The 15,618-nt window shown below is 33.0% G+C and overlaps 1 protein-coding gene across 1 annotated transcript; it reads left to right on the forward strand.

Moving 5' to 3' along the window:
* Positions 1–8,525: 8,525 nt before the first annotated feature.
* LOC112512427 (CDPK-related kinase 7-like) lies at positions 8,526–14,675 on the forward strand. The gene is made up of 12 exons (XM_025118381.1): positions 8,526–8,639; positions 8,747–9,517; positions 9,926–10,056; positions 10,509–10,550; positions 10,830–10,938; positions 11,448–11,526; positions 11,682–11,978; positions 12,349–12,461; positions 12,969–13,076; positions 13,157–13,219; positions 13,451–13,618; positions 14,184–14,675. The coding sequence occupies exons 2-12, from the start codon at positions 9,029–9,031 to the stop codon at positions 14,319–14,321; spliced, it is 1,737 nt and encodes a 578-aa protein (XP_024974149.1). The 5' UTR covers positions 8,526–8,639; positions 8,747–9,028; the 3' UTR covers positions 14,322–14,675.
* Positions 14,676–15,618: the final 943 nt, after the last annotated feature.

Below are 15,618 nucleotides of genomic sequence, written 5' to 3' on the forward strand. Positions count from 1 at the left end.
AATTTATGATTGTTACAAAAATAATATGAAATAACATGTACTAGTTCTCATGATTTTATAACCTTTTTGTGTTTCACAAATGATTATCCCTCTATATATGTATGTAAGGGGTTGTTCAGTTTGTTTTCTATTAAGATCTGTATGAATAAAGTTGTCTATATAATAATAAATAAGTTGTTGTTCGGTTGTTGTGCTGAATAAATAGTCTGAATGATAGAATTGACCATTTTACCTCAGGTCTATATGTTTATTTGAATAAAACAATTGTAAGATAACCGAGTTACATCCTCTCTAACTTCAATGTCCAAATCCGAAGACTTGTTCTCTTTTATTTTCCATTTTTAGAACCAAACACATTTACGGGCTCTAATCCTTCCACGTTCCAATTTGAATTCATATCCATCTATTACCATCATCTTCTCGATACAAAAATCGCAGATGAACCCTAAATAAATAAAACCAAAATCGATAAACCCTACATCAAAAAACAGAAGCAGCACCAAAAGGGTATCTATCATCTTCTCAATACAAAAAACACAGATGAGATTGGTGGGATTGGCACGATATGGAAGAAAACAACAAACCAGGAATCACATATGACAAACTAGAAATCACATAAATCGAAGAGAAGCAATAATGAAAGACATATAGAAGCAGCACCAAGACGAGCCCTTTAATCTTTATCCTGAAACCCTCATCAATTGATTCACCTTGAAATCTTTATCCAGAAATTGATTCACCTTCATCAATCAATTCTGTTGGTCTCAATCATCGAATTTGAAAATAATACTCATAGCATCCGATCGAACACTTAGAAATGAATTTTTTTGACTATCTTATTTTATAAGTAATATATCCGGTGAACTTCATCCATCATATATAGTCTCATTTTGGTAGCATTTTAACCTGTTGGTTTTAGGTTTCGGATGTAACATCCGTCGAATTTCCTTGTATAAATTAAATATGTTTTAAAGCTATTATCCAATCATAAAAATATGATTAATTTTTATTGAAAGGATCTTAAAGCTTTAAGTCTCAAGTATTCTAATTTGTACCAAGTCTTCCTTCGTATCCGATGAAAGCATCTTCATGATGTATCTATAGTTGGAAATTCGATATGTAGTCTACATATCGAAAATAAAAAAAAATAGGATTTTTACTTGTAAAAGTCTTATAACTATCTTATTGATCCAAGAGCAAAATGTCTTCAACAAAAACGAAGACTATTCGAAACAAGGTCAAGATCATCATCAAAGCGGATTGGTTTGTCATCTAACAAAAAAAATATATCAATAAAAGATAAAGTCAATTAGTAGTCTGACAAATACTACTACTGAAAGGTCAAATCTTGAAGTACAAACTTGGCCAACAAGTTTGGCTCACCAACTCTCTTCCTCCCTTCTTGGTATGAGCACATGCACAATATGTTAGCTAAAGTATAAAAACACTATTTTGTTATGTCATACTTCATTTACTGTTCTCTCGACATACAGATGATGTGATAAGTTAACAAGTGTTTACATCAAACTCAAAGGACAGTTTGCATTTAATACAATAATGGCTATAAAAGGTCATTCTTGTCATTTTATGTTATTCACCCGTTTTGAAAGGACTTCTTTGTAAGTGTTTCTTAAGAATAATCGACATCATCCTCTGAAGAACTTCTTTAGTTCTTTGGATCTAAGAGAGTACATTCTTCCTTCACTCTTTCAATTTTAGCAAATTTGTCAGAATTAGATTGTTTAAGATTATAGATCTTACCTTCCTAACTTCCGCAACAAATATGTAATTCTTTGTTTTAATACAAAATATAAAATATCGTATTAAAAAGTGAAAATCTGTTGTGTTTAAGAAGGAGTTGGATTTAAGGTTGGATTAGGGTGTGGTGAGGCAGAGGTAGACAGAGAAGGATGTGTGAGAAGTTAGAAGGGTACATATGGAATAAATGATGGAATAACCGGCTGAATTTATAGGTTTACCTTTTCCTGGTTGTGTGATTAAGCTAACAACTTAACAAATAAGCCAGAAACAAACAACTAGATATGGAGAACCAAATAAGCTATACATGTTATTAAGCCCATTAAGTCGTTATCGAACATGCCCCAAGTCTGAAATCATATACATTTTACAAACCTCCTCTATGTTAGAAATTCTATGAACCAGTATTAACCATACATATTTAACTTCTATGATTATCTAATCAAATGTCTTAGTTATCTTATCAACCGTTTCCTAAAAAGCTCATTTCTTCCCATTTGAAATTATTTGATTGATGCAATGTTTCGTTAGTGAAATGACACTATATTCAAAACATATCAATCTCATGTGTTGTTTAATTGGTGAAACAACATTCTATTATAAAAATAGATCAACATATGTGTTGTTTTAGTGGTGAAACAACACACACACACACACACATATATATATATATATATAAAATCAAATGAGAACCATATATTGTGAAACCATGAGAACTTTTGCTTTAATGTATTTTTCCACATGATTTTTTTTCCATCTAAGGCTATGGTTAAAAGTATTGATTAACATATATTTGTTTAACATGTATTCCTTTGACATGAAACTTTTATATGTATTTTTTGTTTCACAAGCATATAAAAATGTTATACATTGTAAAACAAACACGTGTGAAAATACATCATGAAACAAACACATGTGAAAATACATCATAAAAAAAAAGTATATGCAACCAATTTCTTAGAGTGAAGTCTTAGACACAAAAGAAATGATATAAAATAACACATGATTAATTGGTTCTCACGATTTTCATAACCTTTTTGTGGTTCACACATGATTAGCCGTCTATATATGTATGTAGGTTCGAAATCATATACAAACCACCTATATAGGGATGAGACTGAGACTAGAGGGTTGTTTTCCCGAACCGGTACCAATCTCATCCCTACAACTATATGTAAAAACTCTATTAACCAGTATATATCACACATATTTTTTTTCTGATTAACCTGGATATCCAGCCCGCTATGCGAGCCGACTAATCTCAGGGTAACCACCTGCTTTGCAGATAGCTCGGAGTCACCGTATTTGAATCTCAGTGGCCACAAGAGAATTTTTATTCCTACTTGGATTTGAACCTGGGACCTTCTGGTACTTTTGACCTTTGGAACTAAGATCAAACCAATCAGGCACCACCCTTGTGGTTATATCACAGATATTTAACTTTCATAATTATCTTGATTATCTCATAGCTCCCTGAAAAACTCATTTTTCTCATTTGAAATCACTGATCGATGTAATGTTTCACTGGTTAAATGACACTATATTCAAAACATATCAACCTCATGTATTGTTTCATTGGTGAGATAATATTTTATATATAATCATATCAACCATTTGACAAGCATAACGAAAATGAGCTTTTTAAGAAAACGATTGATGTAATAATTAAGATAATTAATAAAGTAATCATGTAAGTTAAATATGTGTAGTCTGTATTAGTTTATATTGGCGGTTTCTATTTAATCTGCCCCTATATACTATGTATATGCGTATAGATGAGCGATCAAATGAAATATTTGTATAAACCATGTAAACCAATCTCATCCATCCATTTTCTTGATCAATGGTCTAGATTAATTTAGTTTATTTTAAGAAATTAAATATATATATATATATATATATATTAAAAATTTATTTTTATAACAACAATAAGGGCAAAATGGTAAGCATTTAAATACAATGAATTTATAGTATTTTTTAATCAAGGCAACCATATCCTGTATATCATATTATTAATGAAACAAATTCACTTTCTTCAAACACCCACAAAAATTATGCACCCTATTCATCATGCAATTATTTCATGACGCATCGATTTCATCATGCAATAGTTTCATGATGCACCGCTTACATGATGCACCCGTTTTATAGTCCGTTTCACTTACTCTAAGCATCAACTTCAACATTTATGAAACGAGTTTTACCATGAAACCAGTTCATTACTCATTGTTCAATTACGCCATTCACCATTTTTACCATTATGAAACCTGTTTCATGAACATTAATTTTTTATTTTAATACTGATTTGATGAATTCATTGCTCCAATACCTTACAATCTTCATGATTCTAGAAAAGATTCAATCGCCAAACAATATTACAAGTTCAAATTTTTAATATTATAATATAATTAAATATTTAAATGTTATCATTTATAAAATTTTCTTTATTACATTTCCTTAATTAAGATTTATTAATAACTTCCATATTTAATATAAAATAATGCAAATGACCAAAATACCCTTCATAATTAAATTTAATTAGAAAAAAATAGAATTTTCCTATTGGTTGAAATTAGTTTACACGGTTTCTAAGAAATGCACGGTTTTCATTTGAACGTGCCTCTATGTGTGTGTATATATATAAAAGTTAGTCAAAATTTCATAAAACTAATTTTATTTATAATTATAAAAATTTAAAAGTATTTTGTTTATGTATCATTAAAAAAAATGAAATGCGATGCATGCACAAATTATGATCGACTTAAAGTCAATAACTTAATCAAATTTAAAATAATAAAAGGAAACGGCTGAAATTGAAAACAATCAATCAAATACGATTATTTTCGAATTTAGTATTTAAAACCTCTTAATGGAAAAAAAATCGCTATTTTAGTTATACGATAAAAATTAATTGAAGTTATTCATATAAAACGTAACTAATTCTTCAATGTCTGTCGTAATAATTGCAACCTATGATCATCACATCATTCCACAACTAATTCCCGCCACCCTCGTCATTGACATTCAATACCCCTACGAACGCTCCACGCCAACCTTTGTTGAAATGAAGACGTTGCTTTAAAACCGTGTATAAAAAAACCTTTCACAATATACAAAAATATAGATCAAAGAAAGTACGGAAATGGTCATCATTATCTAATATCTGATGAACCGATCAGTCTGAATAAAGGTTTAGTCCATGATCTTTTTTAAAAATCCGTGTTTGATCCAATACTGTATAATTGTTTCGTCATCCATTTCAATCCAAATGATCTGTTTACCTCTGATATAAAATACTCGTAACTCTTACTTTATCCATTTTATTTTTCTTCTTTTATCATGCATAAGAATTTAATCTTTTTATGTTTATTTAATTAAATATCATATTTAAAACCAAATTAAAAACATTATCTATACTATATTATAAATCATTTGACAAAAACTCTTAAAAACCATTTATGAAGTACTGTTTATTGATGTATATTACTTAAAATTGAAGATTACAAGTAAATTGTGCGTAAGTGCAACTTATTAAAGATTCATGTTTGAATTTGTGTAACTAACTTCAGATAAACATAACCAAATAGAGAATAAACATTTCATTTTTAATATAAAAAAACTAAATATAATTAGAATAATCATTGAGTTCTAACAAAATACTTAATTATTATTTTTTATAAAAAATTATATTATTAAACCAAAAATAAAAAAAATGAATTAAAGAAATACAAAAAAAAAATTAAATAGTTAGTTTGATACTAATATCAATATATTTTTTTATGATATCTTCATATTTATATTTTATTCAAAAATAAAAACATTATCTCTTTCTCAAAACCACATAAAACCGTATTATAACATCGACTAAGACAAAAAAAAAACGAAACATTAAAATCAAGATGTATCTCGCTGCATTGTACGAGTACTTTTCTAGTAATAATTAATGATAATAAACATATTTACTTAACTTATACTTTAAAGTAGATTTCAATAGTTTTGAGTCGAAGGAATGATCATACTACTAGGTTTTGAAAAGTATACTTCAATTAAGGTTCTTAATTATTTTATGATTATATAATTAAATTATTTATATAATATTATCAACATGATCAAGAACTACATATTAATAGTCTGGTATTCTGTAAAGGTCGGTAAAAACAGTCTCCGACCTAAAAACAAAAGGATTAAATCGAATCAATTATTTCTTTAAAATTAAAAAGAACCCGAATTTGTATTACGAAACGTGGTTTTAATGAGTCTTATCTGCTTCAAATCAGGAAAACTGGTATCGGGTTTTTTTTGGTTTTGAAAAAAATAAATGAAAAAGAAAAATAAATTAAAATTAGGATGGTAATAAATAGGTTGTATTGAAAGTGTTACTTGTAGTTGAACGAATGTCTAACTAAAATAATTACTTCCAAATTTGACTACAACCATATATTTAATGCTACCATCAATTATCACCCAGGAATGCACCCTTTCATGCAATTTACTTCGGTGGTAAAAACCATACAAACTAAGAAGGAATAAATATTTTCTTGTGGTTACGGAGGTTCAAATGCGGTGACTCCAGGCTATCTGCAAAGCAAGTGGTCGTCTTTGGATTAGTCGGCTCACATAGCGAATTAGATATTCAGGTTAATCAAAAACAAATCATACAATTCGATTGGTTTGAACTTAAACTCCAAAGATTAAAAGTGTCCGGAAGTTCTATGTTCAAATTTTGAAAAAAATAAAAATCCTCTTACGACTATGGAGGTTCGAATGCAGTGACTCCGTGCTATCCACAAAGCGGGTGGTCGTTTTGGGATTAATCGGCTCGTATAGCGGGTTGTATATTCAGGTTAATAAAAAAAAGATTAGATTTTTATTTTTTTTAAAAAGATATTTTCAAAAAGATATTGAAGATTTTATAGTCTAAGAATGTATATTTAAAAGTCTGCAATTTAAAAAATTTCTATCTTAAAGACGTATCGTAAATCTCATTTTTATAGTATGTCTTAAAAAATATGTCAAATTATGGGATCTTTGGGATTGCTTATAAAAACAATTTATTGACTTATTCCGGTATGACACTGATAATAAACACTTTTGAGTATTTGGATAAACAACTTATACCGGTGCCAAACCGGTAATAAAGAGTTTTTGAAGAAGTTAAACCCCTCTGACTTATAATAAGTTGATAAATGCTTTTATAGAAAAACATAATTTGTTTCAAATAAACAATCTCAAACACCCCCTATATATATATATAGGTGTTTCGAACACAAACTGTACATTCCAAAATAACTGGTATTTGCACATCTTTACCCTTGGCCATGAACCTCCTTTGGATTTTTTATTTATTTACCAACTCTTCCTCTTTCAATCCGAAACTAAGAAAGGAAGGAAAAACAAACTATAATTTATAACTTGCTATCATCTTATGCAAGATTTCACTACGATCAATATAAGAAATACGATAGAAATATTTCTATACTATATTTCAAATAACAGTACAATATTTCATATAAGTATCTTGTATAATACTCTTTCCCTAAAACCACTGTGAAGGTTTAAAAAAGTCGAACCTTCACAACAAAAACACTGTGAAGGTTACCTTCACAACATTTTGCTATGAAGTTTCAAGTGTAAAAAACTGGTACCTTCACAATGTTTTTGCTGTGAAGTTTCAAGTGTAAAAAACTGGTCTCACGGGTTTCACGAAAACAGGCTGGCCTCACATGATCCCAAGTCTCTCTCGACTTGGAATCACGTGAGACCAGCCTATTTTCGTGAGACCCGTGAGACCAGCTTTTTATACTTGAAACTTCACAGCAAAAACATTGTGAAGGTAACTTTCATAGTGTTTTTGCTGTGAAGGTTCGACTTTTTTAAACCTTCATAGTGTTTTTGCTGTGAAGTTTTAAATGTAAAAATATGGTCTCACGGGTCTCACGAAAACAGCTTGGTTTCACGTGAACCCAACCCTATATATATATATATATATGATATAAAAATATATAAAGTTTATTATATACTGATAATAAAAAATTAATATAAGTTTTTTTTACATATATAGATATAGGTATATAAGTTTGATTGTAATATTAAGGGTAGACATTGATTTATGTGAAACAAAAACAGGATTGGTACAAATTAAGCTATAAAAAATGGTTAAAAAGTGGATTTAAAATTGGGAAAAGCAAGAAACATGGTCAAAGCTCAAAGTCTAAAACTGTTGGTTAGCAAATGTTTAGTCCCTCCCTCTAATAAAGACAGGCTGGAAGCATCCAAAGAACCAACCCCACTCACCACCATTACACTCATAAAATAAATACACCCCATAAATAATAGGGTCCTCTAATCATCTCCCAACAGTACACCCATTTCTCATCTTTTTTTTTACCATTTTATCCCTGTATTTCTTTAAGAAAAGGGTAAAATCACATATCATCAACTCATATGCTTGATTACCAATCAAAAATACTGTATTTTTCTGATGATACTGGTAATTATATTTTTTACCAATAAATAAAAAAATCTGTATACATCTTACCCTCTCGAGATTTAGTTTAATAGGTTGAATTCAAGGTTCAAATTCTTGCTCTTTTTGGGAATTTAAAAGGAAAAAAAAAACCAACCTTGAAAAAGCAACGGAAAGCAAAGAAAGAATGGTTGGTTTCCATTGCCTTTCTTTTTCTTGTTTCTCTCTGCTAAGCATCTTTTCTTTCCTTCACTTTTTTGGGTTCTTTTCTTAGTCTCTCATCTCTCAAACACACACACACACATACTTTACCTTCTTGTAAAAACCCCCCCTCCTGGTTGCTGGTTGCTTCTCTACCTCAAACCATTTGTTTATAATCTTCAGGTGGAACTCTTGAGATCACTTCTGATTTTTGGTATGTTTTTGTCTTTCTGACATTATTATTATTATTATTATTGTTTCTTTGATCAGAAAGTTTATTTGCTTTTCAAGTCTTGAGCTTTTCTTCTGTCTTTTTTGCAGGTTTTATTTGGGAAGATAGTTGTTTTTAAAGAGCTTGTGGTCTTGTTATTTGTGGGTTGTGCTTAGAAATCAATTGCATTTTTCTCTAGGTTTTCTTGTAAAGTTTCAAGAATTTGGAGGGTTGATGTGGTGTTAAAGTCACTTTCTTGATCAACAGCTTCCCTGAATTCATTAAATTTCTCCATTTTCTTCAATGATTTAGGTTTGTTCTTGGTTTTCTTGAATCATATAGGCTTTTAATCTCTTTTGTTGTACTTTCTTGCACAATTGGTTTGTGAATCCATGGGACTTTGTCATGGAAAACCGAATCAAACCCGTGAAAACCAGCACGAAAACTCCAATTTCCCCAATGAAGTTGAACCCACACTGAATTCCCAATCTGGGAAAACATCAAACTTCCCTTATTACAGCCCAAGTCCTTTCCACAACAGTACTGCCTTCAAGAATTCACCTGCGAATTCGAGTGTTGGTTCGACACCTCTTCGCATATTTAAAAGGCCTTTCCCACCACCATCCCCTGCTAAGCATATTAGATCATTGCTTGCAAGGAGACATGGGTCTGTTAAGCCTAATGAGGCCTCAATTCCTGAAGGAAATGAATTTGAGGTTGGATTAGATAAGAATTTTGGGTATTCTAAGCAGTTATTAAGCCATTATGAGCTTGGAGAAGAAGTGGGTAGGGGACATTTTGGGTATACTTGTACTGCCAAGGGCAAGAAAGGGAGTATGAAGGGCCATGATGTTGCTGTTAAAGTCATCCCCAAATCGAAGGTTTGATTTCGCTCATATTTCGTTTAGTTTATGTATAACATTTACGACTGCTAATTCGTTACAGTTCTTATTGCTTTCATTTCTATTTGGTTGAACTGCTAAATTGAAGTGAACACTTCTAATAGAGTACATTCATAAGGCTTCAGTCCTCAAAAAGCATTGGATGTAGGTTGACTTTTAAGGTCAAAGTGATTGCATTTTTACTTTATAGTTGATATAATACTTCTTTGTTGACAACTACATGTAACTTTATAACAGTTGCTATAACAATCTTGATGCTAAATCCGTAAGGAAATCCACGTTGGTTTTTGAGATTTAGTAGTAATCAGAGATGAAATTGATCCAAGAAAGCCGGAATTTGTAGCAATCCCACGTTTTCTTCTAACAGAACGGTGGATGTTTATGCAGATGACTACAGTAATTGCCATTGAGGATGCAAGGAGAGAAGTGAAAATATTAAGGGCTTTAACGGGTCATGACAATCTAGTTCAGTTTTACGACGCTTATGAAGATGAAGACAATGTCTATATAGTTATGGAGTAAGTGTGAACTCCCATATCCTTTACGGAGGTTTCATTGCATTAAGAACGTTACAAATATCTTTTTGTATGATACATTAGAGAGATTATTTTCTATACATACACGTGTAACTCCCACATCGCCTATTCAATCACTTTTTTTGCACACCTTTTTGCAAGTTGGGGGTAGAGGACAGGTCTGCATACGTCCCACTTGATCGACCATTAGACCAAGAACCATATTTGGACAAATGGCAATTGACTCAAAAGAAAAACGTATGTTGGAATTTTACATCACTCTCTTTGCCTCATGAAAAAAATGCCTGGATTCTTGATGCCAAGATTTCCCTATTTTACCGTTGTTGGAGGGTAATTTAGACATTTGATCAATAGTTAACACTTGTATTACCATAAAGATGCATACATGATATATGTTCCGAGGGTGTAATGCTTACATTTTACCACTTTTGCAGGTTATGTAAAGGAGGTGAACTATTAGATCGGATACTTGCCAGGTACTCATAATTTCATCTTATTTACGGTCAAACTAGTAAGGTTACTCCTTCGTCATGTATATACCATCTATATACCGCAAAAACTCACAGTCCTCACATTTGGTTAGGCTTGAACCCTTGACCTTATCCTATAAGGAGGTTGAGATCTACCAGTAACCCGGTTCGCATTTGGCCATTGACCCTTTATTTAATTAAGGTCACATGTTCGAAGACTTCCTTTGATGCACCATGGTCACCCTTTTCAAGTTTTCAAGCTATATACATAATTGCATTTTGTAGGGGTGGAAAATACTCGGAAGAAGATGCTAAGGCTGTCATGGTCCAGATTTTGAGAGTCACGGCCTATTGTCATCTTCAAGGTGTCGTTCACCGTGATCTTAAGCCCGAGGTAACTAACCAAGTTTTTCACAGTTTTTTTGTGTGTTTCAACTTTTAGTCATTCGTTCAACTCTTTTAGCTCCTACCGCTGTCCAAGAAAGAGTCCGTATTTGACTTTTAAGAGTCAAATAAGGTACTTCCCCATCTCCAACACTTTATATTTTTAGGTTGTAATGTAGATTGCAACCCAAACTTACCAGTTTCCCCATTAGTCATTGGTACAACTGGTAAGACCTTGGATTTGCTCCCAGAGATCATTGGTTCAAGCCCTCTCAGAGCCATGGAGGGTCCGTTGGGATGTTAACTTTAGGGTCCTATTGGATTAGTCAAGGTGCATGCAAACTGGTCTGGATACCCACGATTTCCAAAAAACTAGTACAAGATATTGTTAAGGTCAAAAGTCTCATCTTTTCGGTGATATATGGAGTATTTTTTTAAGTTTTAACTACAACATCGACAAGAAATATTGACCTATGAATTCAAAAAGTATTTGCTAATACTTGTTTTATTTGGCTTCAGAATTTTTTGTTTACGTCTAAGGACGAGCATTCACTCCTCAAAGCCATTGACTTTGGACTCTCTGACTACGTAAAGCCAGGTCAAAGCCTTGTACTCGATCAATTTGTGCCTTTCACACATTTTTTTCACGGAAACAGTAGCTTTACTCTTTGAGGTACCCCACCTCCAGGTGGGATATATTCGGCTTGTTTGGTTACCGACTCTAACGAGTGGTTAGTGGTGAAATATGTGCAGATGAGAGGTTGAATGATATCGTTGGAAGTGCATACTATGTAGCTCCTGAAGTTCTGCATAGATCATATGGGACAGAAGCCGATATGTGGAGTATTGGTGTTATTGCATATATTCTTCTATGTGGGAGTCGACCCTTCTGGGCGCGCACGGAGTCCGGAATCTTCCGGGCTGTTCTCAAGGCTGACCCGAACTTCGATGAAGCCCCGTGGCCTTCTTTGTCATCTGATGCCGTTGACTTTGTAAAGAGGTTATTAAACAAAGATTACCGCAAGAGACTTACCGCTTCACAAGCTCTCAGTAAGCTTCTCCACCCTGGCATATGCTTTCTCTGTCGCATGAAAATTACAACATTTGAATTCCTATTTTACGTAACGTACTTTGTTTTAAATGTTTGAGGTATCACATCTGAGGTATCAAAATGAAGGTTTTGGAAGTACGTATGAATTAGAGCAAAATACATTTCATTTTCATGCAATTTGCCCTTTGTCAAATGTCTGAAATACCCCTTAGTAAGAGGAATATTGTAGAACCAAATCAATATCATCATTTTACTTGTAACGAAGATAATAACTTCCTGCACAACGGATGTTGGGATTTTCGTGTGACGGAGGATGTAATGTATTCGTATTCTAAGTTAGACTAACATTTTAAGTGCTTTCTTGATCAGGTCATCCATGGCTGGCCAATTATCACGACGTGAGAATACCTTTGGACATGATAATCTACAAGACCGTAAAAGCATATATATGCTCATCTCCTCTAAGAAAAGCTGCTTTAGGGGTATGCTGGCTTTCGTTTACTTTCGTATTTCGCTCCACACAGAAATGATGTCGACTTTGACCTTGATGGTCAAACGAATTACTCCCTTAGTCCGAAAATAAGTGTCCACATTTATGTTTTAGTTTGTTACAAAGTAAATGTCCACTTTTTGAATTAAGTGCCTACTTTCCAATTACACCCTTAATTATGAGATGGAGAAACTTCTTACTCCCTGAGGGTAAAATTGCCATTTAGTTAATTATAAAGTGTAACAATTACACATTTCTAAAAATTGTGTGCCTTTTTCATCGTGGACATTTATTTTGGGACGGAGGGAGTATTTTCTTCAACTTTCGAAATTGTTGACATTGATCCTTTGAGTTCCGAAGATAATCTTGAATGCTACATTGATCTTTCAAGTAACTGCTTCATAGTGTGACAAAATCTGTACCATTTTCAAATTAGAAGTAAACGCGATCCTGATCGAGCTAGTAGATTTATTACCGAACTTGTTATGCTACCCTGCAGGCTGTTGCAAAGACTTTATCAATTACAGAGCTAGGTTATCTTCGCGACCAGTTTGCGGCACTCGGTCCAAACAAAAGCGGATTCATATCCATGCAGAACTTCAAATCGGTGCGCCCCTTTTATCGTTTTTGTGTCCGGTGAGAATTTGTTTTTCCGGGTGTCGTTCTAAACCCATTTACCTTCTGCAGGCCTTGATGAAGAATTGCACTGATGCCATAAAGGACTCACGCGTGCTAGATTTTGTCCATATGGTCATTTTCTCACACACCCTTTTTTTTAAGTATATAATATTTATATACAGCAAATACTCACTCACACACATTCCTCACATTTGGTGAGGTTTGAACCCTTGATCTCCTGAGAGGTTGGGCTCTACTGGTAACTTGGATACTGTCGGGCGAAATGCTCTCTTATTGGTCAAGAAAAATAAGCTCGGAAAAGAAGAGTTAAACGGGATTAATATTTTTTTCTTTGTTTTATAGGTGAGTTCTCTTCAACATAAAAAATTTGATTTTGAGGAATTTGGAGCAGCAGCCATTAGCATTCATCAGCTAGAAGCAATGGAAAACTGGGAGCAGCTTGCACGTCGTGCCTATGAGCTCTTTGAGAAGGATGGAAACCGACCTATCATGATTGAAGAACTTGCCTCGGTATGCCCTCTTACTGCTAAAGCCATGTTTGTCAACCATAAGCTAGCTTATTTTTTGAGCTTATCGAAAAAACCCCGTTTGGTAAGCCATAAGCTAGCTTTTTCCGAAAAGCACCTTCTAGTAGCGTTTCAATAAGCTCTGGGTGCTGTTTTTACCTTCTTTTCCAGTTATGCTATCTTGTTATTTTGCATAAATGAACAAAACCCGGCTTTTTAGGTCATTTTACATTATCATGTACTTATTGGTTAGTTTCTTTTACCACTCGTAACTAGTTTATCAGCTATCTTAGTAGTCATCAACCAGCTTTTCATCCAACGGCTAGCTTGTCAACTAGTTTTGAGTATATATCTTCCTTGGATATTCAAGATTATGGCCATGTTTACCATAAGCTAGTTTATTTTTTGAGCTTATTGAAAAAAGCCCGTTTGGTTAGCCATAAACTAACCATAGATCGTTTTACATGCTCACATGGTTTATCAGCTAGTTCTTACCAAACATGACTAGTTTATCAGCTAGTTTTTCAGACATGGCATATAACATAGATACATTGTTATAACAAATGCAGGAACTTGGACTTAGCCCGTCAATACCAGTTCATGTAGTTCTTCAGGATTGGATTAGACACGCAGACGGGAAGCTCAGTTTCTTGGGGTTCATTCGGCTTCTACACGGAGCCTCATCCCGTGCATTCCAGAAGGCGTGAAATGGCAAAAACAACGATACTTCTTATGCCATCTCAAAGAATACATATTCCTGCAAGTACAAGTGAGAATCTACAAAAACCAGAAACAGTCCTCCAAGTTTCGTTTACTCAAATTAAACCCCATTTGCAGCAAACTCAATATGTCAAACAGGGTACGTACGTCTTGTTTGTCGAAATCTAGAGAATTGTACAGAGGTAGGTCGATCTCAGTGTGTTTTAGTTTAGAAACCGCATAATGGTTGAGTGAATTTTGTGCCGGTTTTTTTTATGTTAAGTTTTCTCTGTGTTGTTATGTATTATGTGATCCTAATAATGGTGAAAACAACTTGGTTTGATATAAGCCATCTTTAGGCCTGTGTTGTGTGCATATTGCTAAGTTTCTGCTTGCAGCATCAGATTACTTCTGCAAGTGATCACCTAAGGTGTTTTTTGATGTTTAAAATATTTATAGACGACAAATATTCAGACATACTCTTAAATCTTTCTGTGAGGTTTGAACCTTTGACCTTCTACGATGTTAGGTTCTACTGGTTGGGTATCGTTGAACCAATGACCCTTTGGTTCCTACTGGTGTTTTTGAAACTGATGTAGTTTCATGGCCGTCCCTTGGCATGTTAAATGTGAGATTTTGAATAGGACCACCGATATTTTGGGGCCCAAATTTACATGTGTTAAGGGTCTTTTTATTGACATGTAAAAGTATAGCCGAAATTATTTATATTCAAACCATTAATCGTTTGATTTTAGGTTCAATTCATTAATGGTGTTTAGTTTCAGATTGTTAATCGTTTTAGTTTTAGTCCATTTTTGTTCTTAACATATATTCTCTGTTATCTCATTTATGCTATGTAACCAAAGTTTTGGATGTAACAATGCCTCCAAAAAAATTGGAACGTCCCTAGTAGTTTGGATGGGTTTTTTCTTTCTTTCTGTTTTGTGACATGTTTTGAATGTTTATGGTAAAATTTTGTGGAGTCCTCTAAAGAAAAGCCCAATACCACCGTTGGATGTTGCAGTTTGGAGTTAAAACCGTGGAAAATATATACACAGAGAGAGAGAGACATGAGATCACGTGAGACCATTTTTTTACACTTGAAACTTCACATCAAAACACTGTGAAGGTAACCTTCACATTGTTTTTGTTGTAAAAGTTTGGATTTTTTTTATCTTCATATTGTTTTGCTGTGAAGTTTCAATTTTAAGAAAGTGATATCACGGGTCTCACGAAAATAGTCTAGTTTCACGTGAACCCAACTTATATGTATATATATATATATATATATATATATATATATAT

Source organism: Cynara cardunculus (assembly GCF_001531365.2).
Source record: "Cynara cardunculus var. scolymus isolate 2C chromosome LG 5, CcrdV1, whole genome shotgun sequence".
Taxonomy (NCBI): domain Eukaryota; kingdom Viridiplantae; phylum Streptophyta; class Magnoliopsida; order Asterales; family Asteraceae; genus Cynara; species Cynara cardunculus.

What these genes read in the sequence shown, in the direction of transcription:
- LOC112512427 (XM_025118381.1), top strand. Translation starts at nt 9,029, where the DNA reads ATGGGACTTTGTCATGGAAAACCGAATCAAACCCGTGAAAACCAGCAC. An exon ending in ACCGTGATCTTAAGCCCGAG is followed by an intron (nt 10,939 to 11,447) that starts GTAACTAACCAA and finishes ATTTGGCTTCAG; the next exon opens with AATTTTTTGTTTACGTCTAA. An exon ending in TGATTGAAGAACTTGCCTCG is followed by an intron (nt 13,619 to 14,183) that starts GTATGCCCTCTT and finishes TAACAAATGCAG; the next exon opens with GAACTTGGACTTAGCCCGTC.